At 59.6% G+C, this 20,116-nt stretch overlaps 1 protein-coding gene across 9 annotated transcripts in view; it reads left to right on the forward strand.

The window, feature by feature from the left end:
* Positions 1-20,116, forward strand: part of SPEG (striated muscle enriched protein kinase) — a 55,674-nt gene extending 35,558 nt beyond the window's left edge. For all 9 annotated transcript variants that reach the window (XM_087863753.1, XM_087863754.1, XM_087863765.1 and 6 more), the window contains 25 exons: positions 122-245; positions 362-537; positions 3,107-3,219; positions 3,660-3,828; positions 4,104-4,200; positions 4,327-4,527; positions 5,811-5,868; positions 6,347-6,424; positions 6,531-6,709; positions 7,210-7,236; positions 7,919-8,071; positions 8,255-8,297; positions 9,334-9,402; positions 9,672-11,670; positions 11,965-12,102; positions 14,778-14,894; positions 15,038-15,205; positions 15,317-15,439; positions 15,591-15,758; positions 15,864-16,485; positions 16,927-17,166; positions 17,265-17,488; positions 18,301-18,376; positions 18,556-18,705; positions 19,045-20,116. In XM_087863753.1, coding sequence (XP_087719879.1) covers positions 122-245; positions 362-537; positions 3,107-3,219; positions 3,660-3,828; positions 4,104-4,200; positions 4,327-4,527; positions 5,811-5,868; positions 6,347-6,424; positions 6,531-6,709; positions 7,210-7,236; positions 7,919-8,071; positions 8,255-8,297; positions 9,334-9,402; positions 9,672-11,670; positions 11,965-12,102; positions 14,778-14,894; positions 15,038-15,205; positions 15,317-15,439; positions 15,591-15,758; positions 15,864-16,485; positions 16,927-17,166; positions 17,265-17,488; positions 18,301-18,376; positions 18,556-18,705; positions 19,045-19,237 — 5,705 coding nt within the window. In that variant the 3' untranslated portion in view covers positions 19,238-20,116. The remainder of the gene's footprint in view (positions 1-121; positions 246-361; positions 538-3,106; positions 3,220-3,659; positions 3,829-4,103; positions 4,201-4,326; positions 4,528-5,810; positions 5,869-6,346; positions 6,425-6,530; positions 6,710-7,209; positions 7,237-7,918; positions 8,072-8,254; positions 8,298-9,333; positions 9,403-9,671; positions 11,671-11,964; positions 12,103-14,777; positions 14,895-15,037; positions 15,206-15,316; positions 15,440-15,590; positions 15,759-15,863; positions 16,486-16,926; positions 17,167-17,264; positions 17,489-18,300; positions 18,377-18,555; positions 18,706-19,044) is intronic.

The following is a 20,116-nucleotide window of genomic DNA, read 5'->3' on the forward strand; positions in this document are numbered from 1 at the left end:
AACCTCTGCTTCCTCATCTGTAAAAATGGTGCTCGGGTGGTGGTTGGGAGGGTTAAAGGCATAGAGGGTACTAAGGACCTGGGGTGGAGCCCAGCATCAGCCTGTGCTCTCCTCCGGCCAGGCCCGCCCCTGGAGGAGGCCCCCACCGTGTTGGACAAGCCGGACGTGGTGTATGTGGTGGAGGGACAGCCCACCAGCGTCACGGTCACTTTCAACCATGTGGAGGCCCAGGTCGTCTGGAGGAGGTGGGGCCCCGCCTGGCACGCCTCACTCCCCACATGTGGCTGTCCCACTCTGGCCATCCTGGCCTGACCCTCCTGTGGCTGGATCCTGGGCGACCTCCCTGTCGTGTGTCTCTTAGCTGCCGAGGGGCCCTCCTAGAGGCGCGGGCAGGGGTGTATGAGCTGAGCCAGCCAGATGACAACCAGTACTGTCTTCGGATCTGCCGGGTGAGCCGCCGAGACGTGGGGCCCCTCACCTGCACTGCCCGGAACCGCCACGGCACGCAGGCCTGCTCGGTGACACTGGAGCTGGCAGGTGGGTGATAGCGGGTCTTCTCCCCTCCCCCGCCTCTGAGGCCCACGGCCCTCGCCTCACGCCCCCAGGTGCACACACCCCCTGTCAGGCCTGTCCACTGAATAGCTGTAATAATACCGGTGCTAGTGGAAGTAACAGATAGTACTAATAAGGTATTTATTGAGCATACCTACTATGTGCCAGGCTTAGCGCGAAGGACCTTCCATGTATCACTTCACAGAATATTTACATGAACCCAGCGAGATGCGGTTGGTTATTATCCTCCTTTTACAGATGGGGAAACTGAGGCTCAGAGAGTATGCTAAGTCATAGGCCCAGGGTCCCACAACCTCAAAAGTACAGGAGCTGGGATTCAAGCCTGGATACATGCCCGACTCCAGAGCCAGAGGGGGCTCTTAGCATCCTGTGTTAAACACAACAGGATGTAGGACCTCAAATATAACAAGCGTGAGGAGCCCAAGTCAATTTCAAAAAGAAAAGAGCCCAAGCGAGCACAGCTGATCTGCAGACCCCCAGCTCTGGGGACCCTGCATGCCCTTTTGCACAAGCCCTTTTGGAACAGCGTCCCAACCTTGGCGGTGAGGACCCTTTGTATACTTTTTCCTTTAAAGATGCAGTCTCTCAACCGGTGGCATGCATTAAGTAGTAATTGTCTTGTTTTCTGGTTTGTTAATTAACGCTAGACATATGTAACTGCCACTCAGAACTTCAGATCAGCGTGAGCTAAACAGTGTTACCTGCTGAGTGGATACAATTCCAACCAAATGCAAAGAAAGTGACATTTTAGTGAGCGCAGGCAATCATATGGCGGATAAATGTACGTTTGCTGGTGCTTTTAAAAAATTGTTCAAGTTCCCTTGAAACCTTCCAGTTCTTTCACCTTCACAGAACAGCCCTGCACCACCTCTAGACTAGAAACCAGATTCCTAGAGGGGTGGAAAGGGATCTTTAAAGCAAAAGGGAAGTGGCAGGAGGGTGTGCGAGGGAGAGATGGGGGAGCCCTGCTGACCCTGATGGAGATTCAGGGAGGGGGGTGGCACCGATCGTATGGGTCCCTGTCTCCTCCCTGGCCCAGCTTCACCCCCACCCACACCCCCCTGCACCTCCCGCTCAGCCTGCCACTTTGCTCCTTGAGCATACCATCTGCAGGACTCCTTTCTCTTCCCAGATACAGGAAGAGCCCTAGGGTTTGGGGAGGCCCTGGCCCCCGAGAGCCCTGTAGCCCAGCCTGGCTGGATCAGTGACTGAGAGAGAGCGATGATGTCCCAGCTGGCCAGGACTAGAACAGTCCGGGGCTTGGATCTACATATGCTCCAGCCACGCTACCCACCCCCGCCCCAGCCCCCAGGCAGGGCAAGTGGAATGGCCTCTTTCCCTTATATCTGCCCCACGGTAGTGTCTTCTTTACCCCCTTTTACCTGTGTAAAATCAGGTTGGGCGCCAGTGATAGGTGGCGGTCCCTGCCCAGCACCCCTGCTTATCACTCCGGGCCTGCTCTCTCCTACTCCTCTTTTTTTTTTTTTTTTTTTTAAGATTTTATTTATTTATTTGACAGAGATAGAGACAGCCAGCGAGAGAGGGAACACAAGCAGGGGGAGTGAGAGAGGAAGAAACAGGCTCCTAGAGGAGGAGCCTGATGTGGGGCTCGATCCCAGAACGCTGGGATCACGCCCTGAGCCGAAGGCAGACGCTTAACCACCCAGGCGCCCCTCTCCTACTCCTCTTAAAGCGGAGGTCCTCAAACATGCTCAGGAGGCGGGGCACTGAGAAGTCACAGGTTCCTCCGCAGAGCACGTTGGAATATGCATTTAATTCCATCCTGAGAATTAGAAGCCACTTTGCCAGGAAATAACATGACCGCATGATATGCTTAGAGAATGAAATCACAGTCACATGTGGGAGAGCTAAGCTGAGAATCGGTACCCGTATGTTCGTCTTGCCATCTCCTGGTGGTAAAAGACCTCTTAAACATATAAATAAGATTCAGAGAGAAAACATCAAGATAGAGGCAATGGCATCCGTGAATTTAATTCAGGGTCACAGCCTGAGCTGCCTGCAGGGCCCAGGACGGTAAAGCCAGAGGTAGGGCTGTGTGGAAGGGCAGTCACCCACAGGGGGCAGCATTGAGCCACTCTGCACCAGCCCATTAATGCAGTGAAGTAAGAGGCTCAAGGAGGCCAGTCTCGGTTTTTCCAGGGAGGCAGGAAATCCAGATTTCTTTTGTGTGTGTAAATCTCCTAGTTTCAAAGCTGGCAAATGAACACTGAGGGTCCAACAGAGCAAGGCTGCACCCGTGGCTTAGGTTTTCTGAGATTTGGAGAACATCTCGTGTGGATATACGGGGAGAGCCCTTGGTCCAGGCTAGGCACTCTGGTGTTCCCAGGGGCCAAGTGTGAGAGCGTCAGGGGGTGCGGTGCTGGGGCTCTGGGAGGTGTGTGTGGGGGGGTGTCCAGTGTTCTGCCCGAGCCAGTTGCTGAGGGAGGGCTTGGAGAGGGACTTGAGAAGGTAGGACCTCGTGACACCAGTGTTGCCACCCTTTCTTCCCCACCCCCACCCCTGTGTGTTTCAGAGGCCCCTCGATTTGAGTCCATCATGGAGGACGTGGAGGTGGGGGCTGGGGAAACCGCTCGCTTCGCCGTGGTGGTTGAGGGGAAACCACTGCCAGACATCATGTGGTACAAGGTCAGAGGGTGACAAAGACCTCGGGGGGAGGGGGTTCCTAGCATGGGGCTGGCTGGGAGCTGGAGGTCAGGGAGGAGGGATTTCTGCACAGGAAGAGTCTTGGCCACCTCGGGAGGAGGGGAGCCTGGACAGAGAAGAACAGAAGTGTCAGAGGTGTGGCTAGGAGAAGAGAGCGGAACCCAGGATTCTGTGTGACCCTGGTGGGTGTTTCAGGGACCAGAGGACGAATTGGGGGGGTGCAGGACTATTAGTGGGAGATAAAAGTGGAGCTGATTTTGGGTGCTGAAGGGAGCAAGGACAGAGATAATACTGGGCCCTGGGGTGGAAGGGTTCCTGGCCCTGACATAGGGATGAGACTGGGTCTCCGACGTGGAGATAAAGGTGGGTCCCAGGTAGTGGTACAGCCAGGCCTGGGCTGGAGGTGACAGCCCCCTCTGCAGGATGAGGTGCTGCTGACCGAGAGTAGCCATGTGACCTTCGTGTATGAAGAGAACGAGTGCTCCCTGGTAGTGCTCAGCACGGGGACCCAGGATGGAGGTGTCTATACCTGCACTGCTCGGAACTTGGCTGGCGAAGTCTCCTGCAAAGCTGAGCTGGCTGTGCGTTCAGGTGTGCTCGCGTGCAAGGGGAGAAGGGCAAAGCGCTCATTCCCTGGGAAGGTGACGTGAGCCCCCCGGGCCAGGAGCCACTCACCAGCCCCTTCGCTCCCAAACCACCCCTATCTTCCATCCCTGGGTCCCCGCCTCGGGACCCCAACATTCTTGCTCTTCTTTTGTCTCCTCCCTCTGCCCTGCCTGTCATCTCTGTTGGGTGGAGATGTCATCCACAGTTGCCCTCATTCCTCTGTTGCCCTCCCCACCTAACACCAGGCCTCTCTTCTCCAGCTCAGACAGCCATGGAGGTAGAGGGGGCCAGGGAAGCAGAGGAACAGCGAGGAAGGAGACTCAGCGACTTCTACGACATCCATCAAGAGATTGGCAGGTGTGGGGCTAGGAGGGGGTGCGGTGCCGAGGAGCCCAAGGGGGCCTGGGTCTGAGGTTCAGAGGCCGTGGAGTGCTGGGGCTACGACAGTGACTGAGCCCCTCCCCTCCCTGTGTCGTCACCCAGGGGTGCTTTCTCCTACCTGCGGCGCGTGGTGGAGCGAAGCTCCGGCCTGGAGTTTGCGGCCAAGTTCATCCCCAGCCAGGCCAAGCCAAAGACATCAGCGTGGCGGGAGGCCCGGCTGCTGGCCCGGCTCCAGCATGACTGCGTCCTCTATTTCCATGAGGCCTTTGAGAGGCGTCGGGGACTGGTCATTGTCACCGAGCTGTATCCTGGGATAGGCTGAGTGGGTAGGGGACAGGTGGCCAATTAGCAACGTGTTTTATACTTTACAAAGTAGTCCAATTGACAGGAGGTGCCGACCCCCTTTTGTGAAATGTTCCCATTGACGATTGGGAGTTCCGAAGGCCTTTGGTGAGTACTTTACAGAGTAGAGTCTGGGGACTTCTGCAAAAACCAACAGTTTTTAGCACCGCTCCCTCCACCACCTTTTCTTAGCTTAAAGTTACATAGCACTCGTGCGTGCCTGGCAGCCTCCGAGAGTTCGACAACTATTAACCTGCTTAATCCTCGTGTATGCCTAGCTCATGGAATCTTTGTATCCCCAGCTTTTTTTCAGATTTTTAAATTTATTTTAGGGAGACAGTGGGGAGGGGCATAGGGAGAGGGAGAGACTCCCAAGCAGACTCTGTGCTGAGTGCAAACCCCGACGCGGGGTTCGATCCCACGACCCCGAGATCATGACCTGAGCCGAAACCAAGAGTCCGACGCTCAAGCGCCTGAGTCACCCAGGTGCCCCTTTTTTATCCCCGTTTTACAAATGATGAAACTGAGTCTAGAGAGGCTACGTAACTGACCCACGGCCACACGGCTAACAAAAGGCGTGTGCACGAAATGCGGTCCGGTATACCCAAACACTCGAAGTGACCCGTTTCAGGTGAGCGTCAGCACTAGCTGTGTCGGGGAGGCTGTTTTCGTAGAGAATGGATTTTATCCTTTTATGAGAGCTCTGGTTAAACAGAGGCGCACTGCGCTCAGAGTGCTGGGTGGTCAGCTCGTTCCTCCTGTTAGCAGGGGGACCACGTCCTTCATACCCGCCTCCCAGTCTGCACTGTCAGAACCCACACCTCAGCAAAATGCCCCGCTGTTACCTGTCATGGGCTTCCGGGTCATTCTCAAGTAGAGGCAGGATGTTCCATCCGTGGTGTACAAAATTCTGCTCTAACTTGATCTTTTTAAATACCTCACAGGGTGGTGGAGAGGAGATGTCATCCCCATTTTACACCTGAGGGAACCTAGGCTCAGAGAGGTTGGGTGACTTGCCTGAGATCCTACAGCAAATGAGAGGTCACGCAGGGTGGTCCCATCTGTGCACCCAGATGACAGGGGTAGGGCGGAGACACAACTGCGAACTGGTATTAGATGTGCTTTAAGGGGAAAGAGAAGGCTGCAGAGCTGGGATCTGACTTGAGCTCTAGGGGTGGAGGGCACTGCCCAGGGAGGGCCCAGAAGTTGGCACTGGTCACTCTTCTCCTTGATCCGGGGCACAGATGCACAGAGGAGCTGCTGGAGCGAATGGCCAGGAAACCCACCGTGTGTGAGTCTGAGGTGAGGGCAGTGGGTGGTAGGGGTCAGGTTGGGCACTGGTGTTTACCCACCTGAGCTCTGAGAACGGAGGGGTGGGTCCTGGGCCTGCCGTCTGGGCCATGAATAGGCCAGGGGGAGTGGTGGCCCCTACCTCTGTGGTTTCCCAGTCTCTTCACATAAACATTCCCCAGACATTTGTCTCGGAAGGAGCCCCACCTAGACTCGAAAAGTCTCACTGCTGTCCTGCCACATAGGGCTGTATAAATTGTGTACGCAGTTCTATTTATTATAATGTAAATGGTTCCCTCCTATAATTGTGTGCACAACCTGTGTAGCTGTACTTGGAGGCCCTAGACCTCAGAAACCCCCAATCTATGTTTCAACCGCCTCCACCAGCCATCTGAAGTCTACTTCTCAGGCACGGCCTAACCTGTTCCCACAGCAAGAGGCATAATACCCCATCTTTTCCCCATGGACTTTGGGCCTCCCATTTTCACAGATCCGGGCCTACATGCAGCAAGTGCTAGAGGGAATATACTACCTGCACCAGAACCGTGTGCTACACTTGGATGTCAAGGTGAGGTGCAGGTGGGGAGTGGGGAGCAGGTAGCCCCTGTGGGAGGCAGGCACCAGGGCATCCTCCCCCTTCACCCAGCTCCCATGCTTTCCCTTGTGCTCTGCAGCCTGAGAACCTGATGGTATGGGATGGTGCAGAGGGTGAAGAGCAGGTGAGGATCTGTGACTTTGGGAATGCCCAGGAGCTGACTCCGGGAGAGCCCCAGTACTGCCAATATGGCACACCTGAGTTCGTGGCCCCCGAGATTGTCAATCAGAGCCCTGTGTCTGGAGTCACCGATGTCTGGTAATAATGCTGGGCTGCTGGGCGGACCGGGACGGCTTCCCTCAGTGCCGTGGGGGAGGGGGGGCTTGGTCACTGGCAGAGAGGAGCGTCACCAAGCCCAGCTTCCTTCTCTGGCAGTAGGTTGGTGGCAGAGCTCAGGGATCTCTTGCCCATGTTACGACCTGCCCCTCATCAGAACTGACCCAATCACTCAAGGCCTTAGCCCTGCCCAGCCTTGGTTCCTTGGCTCCTCATCTCCCCTTGGTATGGGGCCTTCTCCTCTGTAGGCACCTTGGTTCCCAGACTCCTCTGGGCTTCCTGGGCTGGCCTTGCCATGGCCCTTGACTCCACCAGGGACCTTGGGACCTCTTGGTTGACAGTCCTCCCTGGAGGAGGCATCCTTGCGCCCATCTGTCCCAGTGAGGCCACTCCTCACTATGTTAGCGGTAGCAGAAAACTGCTGTCTTCTGGTGGGGGGTGGGCTGTCCACTGACCCATCTGTTACTCTCCTTTCCTCACAGGCCTGTGGGCGTTGTTGCCTTCCTCTGGTAAGGACCCCTCTGCACTCAGGACCCCAGTTTCCAATGATCTCCTAGCAGCCCGACCCCTAACATTTGCAGCGCCTGGGACAGGAGAGCAGTTTGGGGCCTGCAGCCCACCCCTTGTCTTCCACACCCCTGCCCCTTCCTGCACTGCAAGGGGCCTCATGCATGAATGGGGATGCCTTAGCCTGTGGGTCTAAGCTCTCTCTACCACCATGCTGGTCCGTAAGGGGTGGGCACGCTGGCGGCCTGCTTGGGAGGCTGGACAGAGACAGGCCAGTACAGGCTTAGTGCCGTCTAGGCAGGGGACTGTGAGGCCCTGAGTGTTCAGAACAGGCGCTAGAAGGGGGAGGCTCAGGCTCAGGGTGGCATATCCCGTAGGCACAGACTCCTCACCTCAGGGACTGGCCATGACAGGAGGGACAAAATGGGTCCTCTAAAACATGGGCCCAGGGCAGGGAGCTGGGCGCCCAGTTCTCAAGGCAGTACTGCCTCCTCACCTATTGGGGGGTGGGGGCGGGCAGGACAGGCAAGAGTCTGGAAGACTACCCTCAGATTCACCCTGCCTCTGCCTTCCCCAGAGCCCCGGGGCCTCCACCTGTCCCCAGCCACTGGCATCCCTCAGCAGTCTCTGCCTCAGCCCCAGGGCCCTGTCCACCTCTCATGCCAGCCCCCTCTTCCTCCACAGTCTGACGGGAATCTCCCCGTTTGTTGGGGAGAACGATCGGACGACATTGATGAACATTCAGAACTACAACGTGGCTTTCGAGGAGACCACATTTCTGAGCCTGAGCAGGGAGGCCCGGGGCTTCCTCATCAAAGTGCTGGTGCGGGACCGGCTGTGAGTACAGGGCCCCCAGGAGCCCCCTACCGGCAGAGTCCCCTCATGCCAGCCCCCACTCCTGCCCCAGCCTCTGCCCTTAGACGCTCAGTCTCCCAGCTCCTTGCAGGCTCTGTGTTCCCATTTATTGGCTGGCTCACTGAATGAATGATCTATCCCTTCTTAATCCTCATTCCTTTACAGGAGGCCTACCGCAGAGGAGACCCTAGAACATCCTTGGTTCAAAGTGAGTCTAGTCTTGCAAGGTAGTGGTACAAGAGGTGGGAGGAGAGGGAACATTATTAACAGCTCCATTTATTGAGTGCCTACTGTGTGCAGTAGTCATGATAGGCAGTTTACATACACATGATCCATTAGCCTCACAATAGCTGCATGAAGGAAGACATTATTATTCCTATTTTGCTGATAAGGAAACTGAGGCTCAAGCTGGGGTATCATGGACTCCAAGGCACAAGTCTGGGTGCCCCCCCATCCTGAGAGGATCTTCATCAGCCTTTTCCCTGCCTCTCGAGACCAGCCCTGGTCCTCCTCACTCCTGTGCGTCCACCTCTGTCCCGCACTGTGGTTGGTGGGTGGCCTGGCTGGCTTGGCCTCTTGGTTTTGAGCTCCGTGAGGCCAGAACTCTCACTCATTCATCTTCAGAACCCAGCAGTGCAGGGGACAATGCCAGGCAGAGGGGTGAGGTTCAGCAAATGACCCAGAAAGAGTGAGTGAATAAACCATCCATTGAGTATTGTGCTGGGTCAACTGAAGGTTGAGGTCATTCTGGTATCTGTCCTTTGGAATATGAGCCTGGACTCTCAGATCATAGATGAGCTCTGAAAAGGACAGTCTGGGTGGGTGACTGAGGGAAGCATCTGTGTTGGTCTGGCCCACCAAAGCTCCAGATGTCTGGGACGCTGGCTCTCCATGGGGACAGATGGTGAGCTGGAAAGCAGAGCCCAAGCCAGGGGCCTAAGCGCGGGCTCCTGAGGGCAGCCAAGGTACCAGGACGGGGCCTCGAGCCCTGGTGCAGGCCCCAAAGCCCACACGAGCCACTGATGTTCTGCCTCTCCTCTTAGGTTCAGGGGTTTTGTCCATACACAGGCACGTTGGCTGTGGGAGTTGTGACAGATCTAACGGGGAGGGGACCACCAGGAGCCCAGACTCAGTGCTGCTCAGTCCACTGTCCCCGCCTGCGGACTTTCTCTCTCCATTGCCGAACTTTGAGGGTGTAGGTTGACAGAGGACCTTTCCTCAGGCCCTCTTTCCTGGGTTTGCAGACACAGGCAAAGGGCGCAGAGGTGAGCACGGATCACCTAAAGCTGTTCCTTTCCCGGAGGAGGTGGCAGGTGAGTTTGCCCGGGCCCTGCCTCTGTGCCTGCCACCATCTCACTCTGCAGTTTTTCTCTCTGACCCTGCCGTCCTTGTATCACGTGCCCTCACTTTCTGCTCACCTGTCTTCACCCACTTTTTACTCTCTCAGCCCCCAGCTTCGCTCCTGTTCCCCGGCCCTCTGCCTGCCCTAGGTCTCTCCTCCGCGGGGGCTGCGGTGGGCTGGCGTGGGTCAGTCCAGCCCCAGGGGTCCCTCCCAGATCTGACTCCAGTACCCTGTCCCCAGCGCTCCCAGATCAGCTACAAGTGCCACCTGGTGCTGCGCCCCATCCCTGAGCTGCTGCGGGCACCCCCAGAGCGGGTGTGGGTAGCCGTACCCCGAAGACCGCCCCCCAGTGGGGGGCTCTCATCCTCCTCGGACTCAGAAGAGGAAGAGCTGGAGGAGCTGCCCTCAGTGCCCCGACCACTGCAGCCCGAGTTCTCAGGCTCCCGGGTGTCCCTCACCGACATTCCCACTGAAGATGAGGCCCTGGGGACCTCAGAGGCTGGGGCTGCCACCCCCATGGACTGGCAGGAGCAGGGAAGGGCCCCCTCTCAGGACCAGGAGGCCCCCAGCCCTCAGGCCCTCCCCTCCCCAGGCCAGGAGCCCCAAGCTGGGTCCAGCCCCCAGCGGAAAGAGCTCCGGAGGGGCAGCTCTGCCGAGAGTGCCCTGCCCCGGGCCGGGCCGAGGGAGCCGGGCCGGGGCCTGCACAAGGCAGCCTCTGTAGAGCTGCCGCAGCGCCGAAGCCCCAGCCCGGGGGCCACCCGCCTGACCCGGGGGGGCCTGGGTGAGGGCGAGTATGCCCAGAGGCTGCAGGCCCTGCGCCAGCGGCTGTTGCGGGGAGGCCCTGAGGATGGTAAGGTCAGTGGCCTCAGGGGCCCCCTGTTAGAGAGCCTGGGGGGCCGTGCCCGGGATCCGCGGCTGGCGCGGGCTGCCTCCAGCGAGGCGGCACCTCGCCACCAGCCCCCACCTGAGACTCGGGGCCTACAGAAGAGCAGCAGCTTCTCGCAGGGTGAGGCGGAGCCCCGGGGCCGGCACCGCCGTGCTGGGGCACCCCTCGAGATCCCTGTGGCCAGGCTTGGGGCCCGCAGGCTGCAGGAGTCTCCCTCCTTGTCTGCACTCAGCGAAGCCCAGCCACCCAGCCCTGCGAGGCCCAGTGCCTCCAAACCCAGTGCCCCCAAATCCAGTGTCCCTAAGTCTCTGAAACCTCCTGCTACCACACCCAGTGATGCCCCACAGCCCTTGGCACCCCAGCCTGCCCAAGAGAAGGCCCCAAAGTCCCCGAAGTCCACGCTAGAGCCAATCCCGGCCCCCAAGCCTACACAGCCCCCTGTGGCTCCACAAACCCCAGCACCCCCCCTCACACCCTATGCCCAGATCATACAGTCGCTCCAGCTGTCAGGCCACATGCAAGGGCCCCTGCAGGGCCCGGGGGCACCTCCATCCGAGCCCAGACCCCACCCGGCTGTGTTCGCCAGGGTGGCCTCCCCACCTCCAGGAGCCTCTGAGAAGCGCGTGCCTACAGCAGGGGCGCACCCTGTGCCAGCCGAGAAACCTCGGGTCCCCGCAGTGCCCCGCAGGCCAGGTAGCAGTCTCAGCAGCAGCATTGAGAACCTGGAGTCCGAGGCGGTGTTTGAGGCCAAGTTCAAGCGCAGCCGTGAGTCGCCCCTGTCGCGGGGACTGCGACTACTGAGCCGCTCGCGCTCAGAGGAGCGCGGCCCATTCCGCGGGGCCCAGGAGGAGGATGGCATGTACCGGCCCAGCCCAGCGGGAACGCCCTTGGAGCTGGTCCCGCGGCCCGAGCGCTCCCGCTCCGTGCAGGACCTCAGGGCGGTCGGGGAGCCGGGCCTCGTGCGCCGCCTCTCGCTGTCACTGTCCCAGCGTCTGCGGCGCACCCCGCCAGCGCAGCGCCACCCGGCCTGGGAGGCCCGCGGCGGGGACGGGGAGAGCTCGGAGGGCGGCAGCTCGGCGCGGGGCTCCCCGGTGCTGGCGGTGCGCAGGAGGCTGAGCTCCACGCTGGAGCGGCTGTCCAGCCGGTTGCAGCGCAGCGGTAGCAGCGAGGACTCGGGGGGCCCGTCGGGCCGCAGCACGCCGCTGTTCGGACGGCTGCGCAGGGCCACGTCGGAGGGCGAGAGCCTGCGGCGCCTCGGCGACCCGCACAACCAGCTGGCTGCCCAAGCCGGCGCCAGCGCTCCTTCTGCAGAGTCCCTGGGCTCCGAGGCCAGCGCCACGTCCGGCTCCTCAGGTGAGGGACCCGGCCGAGTGTGTCAGGTGAATGTGTGTCTCTGGCTGGGGTAAGGGTGTGGAGCTGGGTGACAGGTGCGCAGTGCGGAACAGCGTGGGGGCGTTGGAGAGAGGCTTTGGGTGAAGGAGCTGGAGGCCCTGAGGATGGACTTGGCAGGGCTTGGGTGCAGGGAGGCTGAGGGACCCGGGGGGGGGGGGGCTACAAGTTCTCAGCTTCTCTAGTCTGACCACCGCAGGGAGGTGGGAGCTTTCTGGGACTGGCTGGGCGAGTACTTACGGGTCTGGGTCTTCACAGCTCCGGGGGAAAGCCAAAGCCGAAGTCGGCGACGCTGGGGCCTCTCTCGGCTGCGAAAGGACAAGGGGTTATCACAGCCAAACCTCTCTGCCAGTGCCCAGGAGGATTTGGGGCACCAGTATGTGCGCAGTGAGTCAGGTAATAGAGGCCTTCGGGTGAGTAGCCCCCTCCCTGCCCCAGGGGCAGTCACAGCTGGGTGGAGCCCACCTTGCAGAGCTGGGGCAGTAGGAGAAGGGACCTGAAATCAGGAAAACAACAATAAAATAGCATGAACTAATTCCACCAACTAGTGATGCTGAGTGTCTTAGCAAGTGTTTTACAAGCGCTGCTTCATCAAAGCCTCCCACGTTGTTTAGGAACTATTCTTGCCACTGTCCCTATTTTACCGCTGAGGAAACGGAAACGGGCTTAGCCACGCTAAGCAGCTCGTTCAAGTCACCGAGCTGGTATAGTACGTGGAGCAGCCAGAGAGCTGGGCTGGGGGTCCTCTGCAGCCAGACCCAGAGGTGGCTTTGGGACACCAGACTTCTGCCTTCCTTTGGCCAGCCTCCTCCCTCCTGAGAAACCCTAAAAGGTCTCTGTAACTGGGCACAGTTCTGAAGGAATGCAGGATAAGCTCCCCCTGCCCCCACAGCTCCCCTCCACATGTGTGTATGCTGGAATGTGCACCCAGCCACTCTTTCCCTCCCAGCCCAGAGGCCCACAGTCTGGACGGTGCCCCCAATTCTCCATTCCTCCATAGCCCTGAACACCCTTGCTGTCCTTCCCCATCCACCCTGCCCCCACAGAAGGTGCTTGTGTGGGGGGTGGATGGGGGGGAGAGCAGGCTTCAGGGCTCTTTGCTGGGGGGAGGGAGATTTGGGCTATGCCCTGCTCTGTTTCTCTGCCAAAATGTTCAGGGAGACAGGGAGAGAGGTGTTCTCCACCTGGGGTCACCCCAGTCCCCCACCTGAAAAGGGATCATTACTCAGGGACCACAGGCAAAGGCTTCAGGGGCCCAGGTGCTCCAGACCGGTATGCAGAAAGGCACAAGCCCACCAAACCAGGCTGTGTGCTCGGTCACCAGTTCCGTTCTTCCCCCCGTTTCCTGATAAAACTCCTCAGCACCGTTCCTGCCACGCCTCAGCTGGGTTTGGGGTGACTGTGTCCAGCTTTGGCCAGGGGAGCTAGGGTGTCTTCCTCGAGGCAGCAGGGGCTGTAGTGAGCGAAGAGGAGGGAAGGAGGCCAGCCCGTGGGGGCAGGGGTAGAAAAGGCGAGGTAAGAGAGAGAAGCCAGCACTGAGGCCTGGAGGCAGCTGATTCCTTCCCACTGGGGCTTCTCTCCCGGCTCCATTTTGCTTGTGCAGCTGATTTCCTGCCGAGACAGTGTCCCCTTACCTCATCCTCGCCCCCCTCCCTGTAGGACGAAGGCTGTCCACTTGACCAACTAGGGCTGGCCTCTGGGGGAATGGGGTTGGGACTGGCAGGGCTGAGCTGGGGTCACCTTTCACCTCTCCTCCTGGCCCCCATCTCTCTCCCCCCTACCCAGTACCCTCACTTGGTCTGAAAGCAGCCATGGATGAAACTATATTTACTTTGTGTCATTGGAGCCTTGGTGTGGGACCCCTCCTTGGGGAACATTGGGGTATAGTGTGAAACTGGGGGGTCACGCTGGCTCTCCTGATACTCTAGCTGAGCATGCCTCCCCTGCCCAGCCTATCCCACCTCCACTCCTTCCCAGTTCCTCAGACAGGCAGTAGCTGGGCCTCCCAGGTATATGGTCCCCTCAGCTCTCTCTGCCCTCCTTACCCCACCCCCCAGTGGCTTGGACCAGATTGGGATTTTTCTAAAGAGAAGGAGACTTCCAGGGAGCAGGAAGGCAAATCCTCATAACACCAAGGAGCCACAGGCGGGCTGCAGTGCAGGGAAGACCTTGGCCCATCCACAGCCCAGCCGTGGGCGTATTCACCAGCTGGCTGGGAGGCCAGCTGTGCTGGAAGAGCCTCTTTCTCTGGGGGGGGTCTGTCCCTAGCTCCTCTCCTGGGCACATCAACGATAAAAGCTAACACTTCTGAGCACTCGTCATATGTTAGACACACGCTAAGCACTTCACATGCCTCTCAATCCTCACAGCAAGCCTGGGAGCTTTGTGTTATGGTTTTCCTCAATTTACAGATAAAACATGGTCCAAGGTCATTCGGGTACTGTCTCTTGTCCCTGCAGAAGCTCTCACTACTTAGCTGACCTGAAGGAGTATGTGTGAGGTCTAAGACCGTGTCCCCAGGCCCCAGGTGGGACGAGGGGTCGGAGAGGTTGACACGCTTCCGAGGTGTGCCCTGAACTTGCCTTGACTTTAGCTCTTGGAGACAACACATTTTGACTGAACGTAATGTTCAATCCCAGGAGTCTCAGCTCAGGTCACTGGCTCCTGTCACTTGCCCTGTGGGGCCTCAGAGGGAGTGGGTATTGCAGAATTTTAATCAGCATAGTGTTTCCATATTTGTTTTCATTTTACTTAACCAATGTTTATAGAACACTTACTTAGTGCCTGGACCCCTCCGAGCAGTTTACAAACATATGGCAGAGCTCCCAAGCATCTTCCATTGTCAATGAAAGGAAAATATAGTCCTACACCCCAGGAAAGTGATCCTCACCCCAAAGAAAATTCTCGAAGGCATGGTATGGGGTTCTCCTTCCCACATTTGACTGGGAAGAGACAACATTTCACTCTGCTCCCTGCTGGCAACACCAGCTCTCACACGCATCCTCCCCTCCCTCCATGGCCAGTGAGCCGGGGTTCCCACAGACCCATGGCTATCTTTGTCCTCCCTCCAGATTTCCCCCCAGTCTTCCACATCAAACTCAAGGACCAGGTGCTGCTGGAGGGAGAGGCAGCCACCCTGCTCTGCCTGCCGGCGGCCTGCCCTACACCCCACATCTCCTGGACGAAAGGTAAGAATACTTCTCTCTCAGAGAAGGGGTAGGCAGGTGGCCCCAAGGCCGGGGGATGCTCAGGGAGGTGCCAATGGGGAGGTCCTGGAAGACCACGTGTGCTGTCTCACTCAGCAGCCCCCTGTGCTCTTCCTGGCCCCTAGACAAGCAGTCCCTGCGATCAGAGCCGTCAGTGATCATCGTGTCCTGCAAAGATGGACGGCAGCTGCTAAGCATCCCCCGGGCGGGCAAGCGACATGCTGGGCTCTATGAGTGCTCAGCCACCAATGTTCTAGGCAGCATCACCAGCTCCTGTACCGTGGCTGTGGCCCGTGAGCCTGGGGCAGGGACTCGGGGGGGCAGTGATGGCATATGGTGGGGTAGGGCTTGAAGGGCCCTAAGCTGGGTAGAGGGGCTCACTGGGGCTCCCCTCCTCTTGCCAGGCATCCCAGGAAAGTTAGCTCCTCCTGAGGTGCCCCAGACCTACCAGGACACAGCATTGGTGCTCTGGAAGCCAGGAGACAGCCGGGCACCTTGCACGTACACGCTGGAGCGGCGGGTGGATGGTGAGGGACAGGACAGGCCGGTGGGAGGAGGGGGCGGGAGGCGCACAAGCCCAGGAGACGATGATCGCCCTCCCTGAGCCCCTCACAGATAGCCCTGGGAGCTTGGGCTACCCCTTCTGTGGCCTCAGCCCCTCCCCCATGCTGCCTACAGGGGAGTCTGTCTGGCACCCTGTGAGCTCAGGCATCCCCGACTGTTACTACAACGTGACGCACCTGCCAGTCGGTGTGACCGTGAGATTCCGCGTGGCCTGCGCCAACCGTGCGGGGCAAGGGCCTTTCAGCAACCCTTCTGAGAAGGTCATCGTCAGGGGCACACAAGGTCAGTGGGACGAGGTAGGAGGGTGGCCAGAGAACAGAGGGGCCCCTGAGCACCCCGGTTTGGCCGTCGGGTACCAGGGTGATGATTTTCTTTGTTTTCACTTAGATTCCTCAGTTCCACCATCTGCTGCTCACCAAGATGCCCCTGTTACCTCAGGGCCGGCCAGGGCCCCGCCTCCTCACTCTCCTACCTCACTGGCCCCGTCCCCGACCCCTGCCCCGGCTCCCGCTCCCGCTCCCCCGGCCCCTCAGCCAGCCGCTCTCAGCCCCTCGTCTCCCCCAACGCCCCCCAGCCAGGCCTTGTCCTCACTCAAGGCTGTGGGTCCACCACCCCAAACCCCCCCACGAAAGCACAGGGGCCTGCAGCCTGCCCAGCAAGCAGAGCCCACCCCACCCAGTGCCCAGGCCACCCCCAGTGAGCCCAAGTCTTCCGCCCCTGACACTGGGACCCCGACCCCAGCCTCCACCCCTCAAGGGGTGAAACCGGCGTCCTCCCCTACTCCCCTGTATATGGTGACCTCCTTTGTGTCTGCACCCCCAGCCCCCGAGCCCCCAGGGCCCGAGCCCCCTCCTGAGCCCACCAAGGTGACTGTACGAAGCCTCAGCCCAGCCAGGGAGGCCGTCAGCTCCCCTGTGGGTGGTCCCCCCAGCACTTCTGGGCCGGAAGGCACCACTCTTCGGCAGGGGCCCCCTCAGAAACCCTACACCTTCCTGGAGGAGAAGGCCAGGCAAGTGGGTCCAGGAGGGGGGAGAGAGTGGGACGCGGGGAACAGGGGGATGCAGAGAGAAGACCAGACTGCCCTGGACAGGGCTGGGGAGGGGCTGAGATCTGGGTGCCTGGCACTACTGAGTTCAAATCTTCTCTGCCGGCACCGTGCTAAGCTCTTTAACCGTGTGAGGTCATTTACTCTTTACAACTCAGAGAGAGAGAAAGAGATGGCACTATTACCATCACCCATTTCACAGACAGGAAAACCGAGGTTGGAAAGGTTATGGGATTGGCCTGAGCTACAGAGCCAGTGAGGGGCAGAGCTGAGACTCCAACCCAGGTTCCTAGGATTGAACTTCAGAGGTCACACTCAGAAGCACTGCACACTCGCTCCCCTGGGGCCCCTGCTCCCCCCGGCTCCTTTCCTCTGAGCGTGTGGCATCCCCCGGTACACACACAGGGGCCGCTTCGGTGTGGTGCGGGCATGCCGGGAGAACGCCACCGGGCGGACCTTTGTAGCCAAGATTGTGCCCTACGCGGCCGAGGGCAAGCGGCGCGTCCTGCAGGAGTATGAAGTCCTGCGGACACTGCACCACGAGCGGCTCATGGCCCTGCACGAGGCCTACATCACCCCACGCTACCTTGTGCTCATCGCTGAGAGCTGCGGGAACCGCGAGCTCCTCTGTGGGCTCAGCGACAGGTAACTGGGGGAGCGGGGCATCCTGGGGGGCGTGGGGAGCTAGGGCGGGGGAGCCGAGCAGGGATGTCACCTGCTTCGCCTGGGTGCCCCCCCCCCAGGTTCCGGTACTCAGAGGACGACGTGGCCACCTATGTGGTGCAGCTGCTGCAAGGCCTGGACTACCTCCACGGCCGCCACGTGCTGCACCTGGACATCAAGCCCGACAACCTGCTGCTGGCTCCAGACAACGCGCTCAAGATCGTGGACTTCGGCAGCGCCCAGCCCTACAACCCCCAGGCCCTGCGGCCCCTGGGCCACCGCACGGGCACGCTGGAGTTCATGGGTGAGAGCGCCATGCCGGCCACGGTCGGGGCTTGGGCTCCTACCGCAGGGGCGGCAGCCAGGCCTCACTCCACTCCACTCACTTACATGCATTTAGTGAGTGCTTGCTGTGTGCAAGCAGTGAACTCCGTCCTTTCCATGCCTTTTTTTTTTTCAATTTATCTGCACAGTGGCCCTGGAGATTGGCATAACATTACCCCCATTTTACAGACAAAACAGAGGCGCAGTGAGGTTAAGGATTTGTCCAATATCAGTTATGAACACTAGATGTATAAAACTGGATAGAGAATCCTTTATTAATACGTATACGTAAGGTAAACCGGCTACCATTTAGCTACCTACTAAATGCTTGATGTTCATTAGCTCCATTCCTTGGAGTTATTCTACAAGCCACACTTGACAGTGAGGAAATGGGAGAGCCAGACAGGTTTAGTACTTGCCAGCATCCCATAGCTAGAAGGGACAGGCCTGGGATTGGAGCCATGCAGGCTGGTTTCCATGGCTCCTAACGCTGGGGTTGGCCATGTTCTCTGTGAATGGGCACTCTACCTCAGAGCTGATCCGGGGGAGCTAGTGACCCTGGTTCCCAGGTCCTCTGCAGTTCTGGGGACCCCACCATTCAGTACCTGGGCTGATTCCTCAGGTGGCCCCCATCTCCCCCGTGGGCCACCCCCACTCCCCTCCTGTCTGCCGGACCCGTGGTCTTGTGCCCTGGGCATCGCCCCGCTCCTCACGCCCCCAGGGGCCTCCCTTGTCTCTCCCGCTCCCCTGCCATCAGGAAGCTGGTTCAGCTTGGCCTCTGTTTCCTGTCAGCTCCTGAGATGGTGAAGGGAGAACCCATTGGCTCTGCCACGGACATCTGGGGAGCGGGGCTGCTCACTTATATCATGTGAGTGCCCCCGGGACGCACCTTCCGCCTGTACCCTCCCCCCTCACAGCCTCCCCAACGCACACGTGTGCCTGCCCAGCCCAGAGCACTGAGCCCCTCTGAACCCCACACTAATGTCCCCCTGGGGCTGTGAGTGGGCCTTCAGTCCACATGTGTCAGCTGAACCGTCTCTACGACAGGCTCAGTGGACGCTCCCCGTTCTATGAGCCAGACCCCCAGGAAACAGAAGCTCGGATTGTGGGGGGCCGCTTTGATGCCTTCCAGCTATACCCCAACACCTCCCAAAGCGCCACGCTTTTCTTGCGAAAGGTCCTCTCAGTACATCCCTGGTGAGTAGGCCCCGCACTTGCCAACCCCCCAACATTACCTGCCCCCCGCCCCCGTCTCAGACTGCCCTGGCCAAGCTCGAGCCGAAGATCCCCCCAATACCTCTCCCCGGCCGCCACTAACACACCGATACCACCAACACTACTACTACCACTAAGTGGCTGTTCTACACGCCACTGGTGCTTCTAAGCCCTGTGACGTAGGCAGACTCGCCTTCCCCAATCCGGAGATGGGGAGACTGAGGCCCAGAGTCGGCCAAGATGCCTCACCCAGGGACGGGAGTGCACGGCTGGGACTTGGGTCTGCCTTGCGGGCTCACCGTGCCTGGCGGGGCCTGGCAGGAGCCGGCCCTCCCTGCAGGACTGCCTGGCCCACCCGTGGCTGCAGGACGCCTACCTGATGAAGCTGCGCCGCCAGACGCTCACCTTCACCACCAACCGGCTCAAGGAGTTTCTGGGCGAGCAGCGGCGCCGCCGGGCCGAGGCCGCCACCCGCCACAAGGTGCTGCTCCGCTCCTACCCCGGCAGCCCCTAGCGGCTCGGACCACAGCCCGCCTCGGGCTTCAACTCGGGGTTCGGGGTTCGGCTGAGGCCGCGGGACATTCCAGGGCCCATTCCGAGCCGGCCGGGCCTGGGGCTTCGGACACCACCAGCAGCAACATCCAGCCGGGCTATTACCTCATGGACCTGCAGGGACAGAGGCCCCGGGCTTTGCCGATGCCACCCCGGCCAGAGCCAGAGGGGGAGACCCACGGGCCAGGCTGGGTGCGGGTGGGGGCCCGGGAGCAGAGAAGCAGGAAGAGGGGCAGGAAGGGAATGGGTAAGAGATCAGGAAAAGAAGCCAAGGGATAGGGAGAGGAGACTCGAGGAAGGTTCTGGGGGTGGAGGTACTATGTCTGGGGGAGCACCAACTGTGAAAGGTGTGAATGGCTGGAGAGGAGGGAGCCCAGGGTGTTGGGGCCATGGGCTGGGAGCGAGTGTTGGTGAAGCAGGGACAGGACATGGAGACGGTGCTAGGGAGCTGGAGCGAGCATGTGAAGGAGGGCAGCAAGGGGGGGAGGGAGAGGAGAGGACTGGGGGGGGGGGCTAGCTGCCAGCATGCCCAGAAGGAGATCCTGGAGGGCTGGGGCCTGGAGGCAGTGATTACTGGAGCAGTGCTCTCCTGTCCTTCTCCTATCCCAGTGGAGGCAGCTCTGAGCGCTCTGTGCTGGCCCCGGGATGTCCCCACCACCCCTCTGTGGCCTTTGCCCTTCTTCCCATTCATATTTATTTATTTATTGACTTTTATGAAATTTCCCTTCCACCCAAATCCTATTGCCCATGTTGTCCTGACCATCCCCCCCACCCCAGCCATCCAGCTGTCTGTGCAGCTGTCTGTCTGTCACAAGGAAAATAAAAACGGCAAGCAGCAGCA

The sequence above is a fragment of the Ursus americanus genome, chromosome 1 (assembly GCF_024610735.1).
Source record: "Ursus americanus isolate L20-20 chromosome 1, mUrsAme1.1.p, whole genome shotgun sequence".
In the NCBI taxonomy this organism is placed as follows: Eukaryota; Metazoa; Chordata; class Mammalia; order Carnivora; family Ursidae; genus Ursus; species Ursus americanus.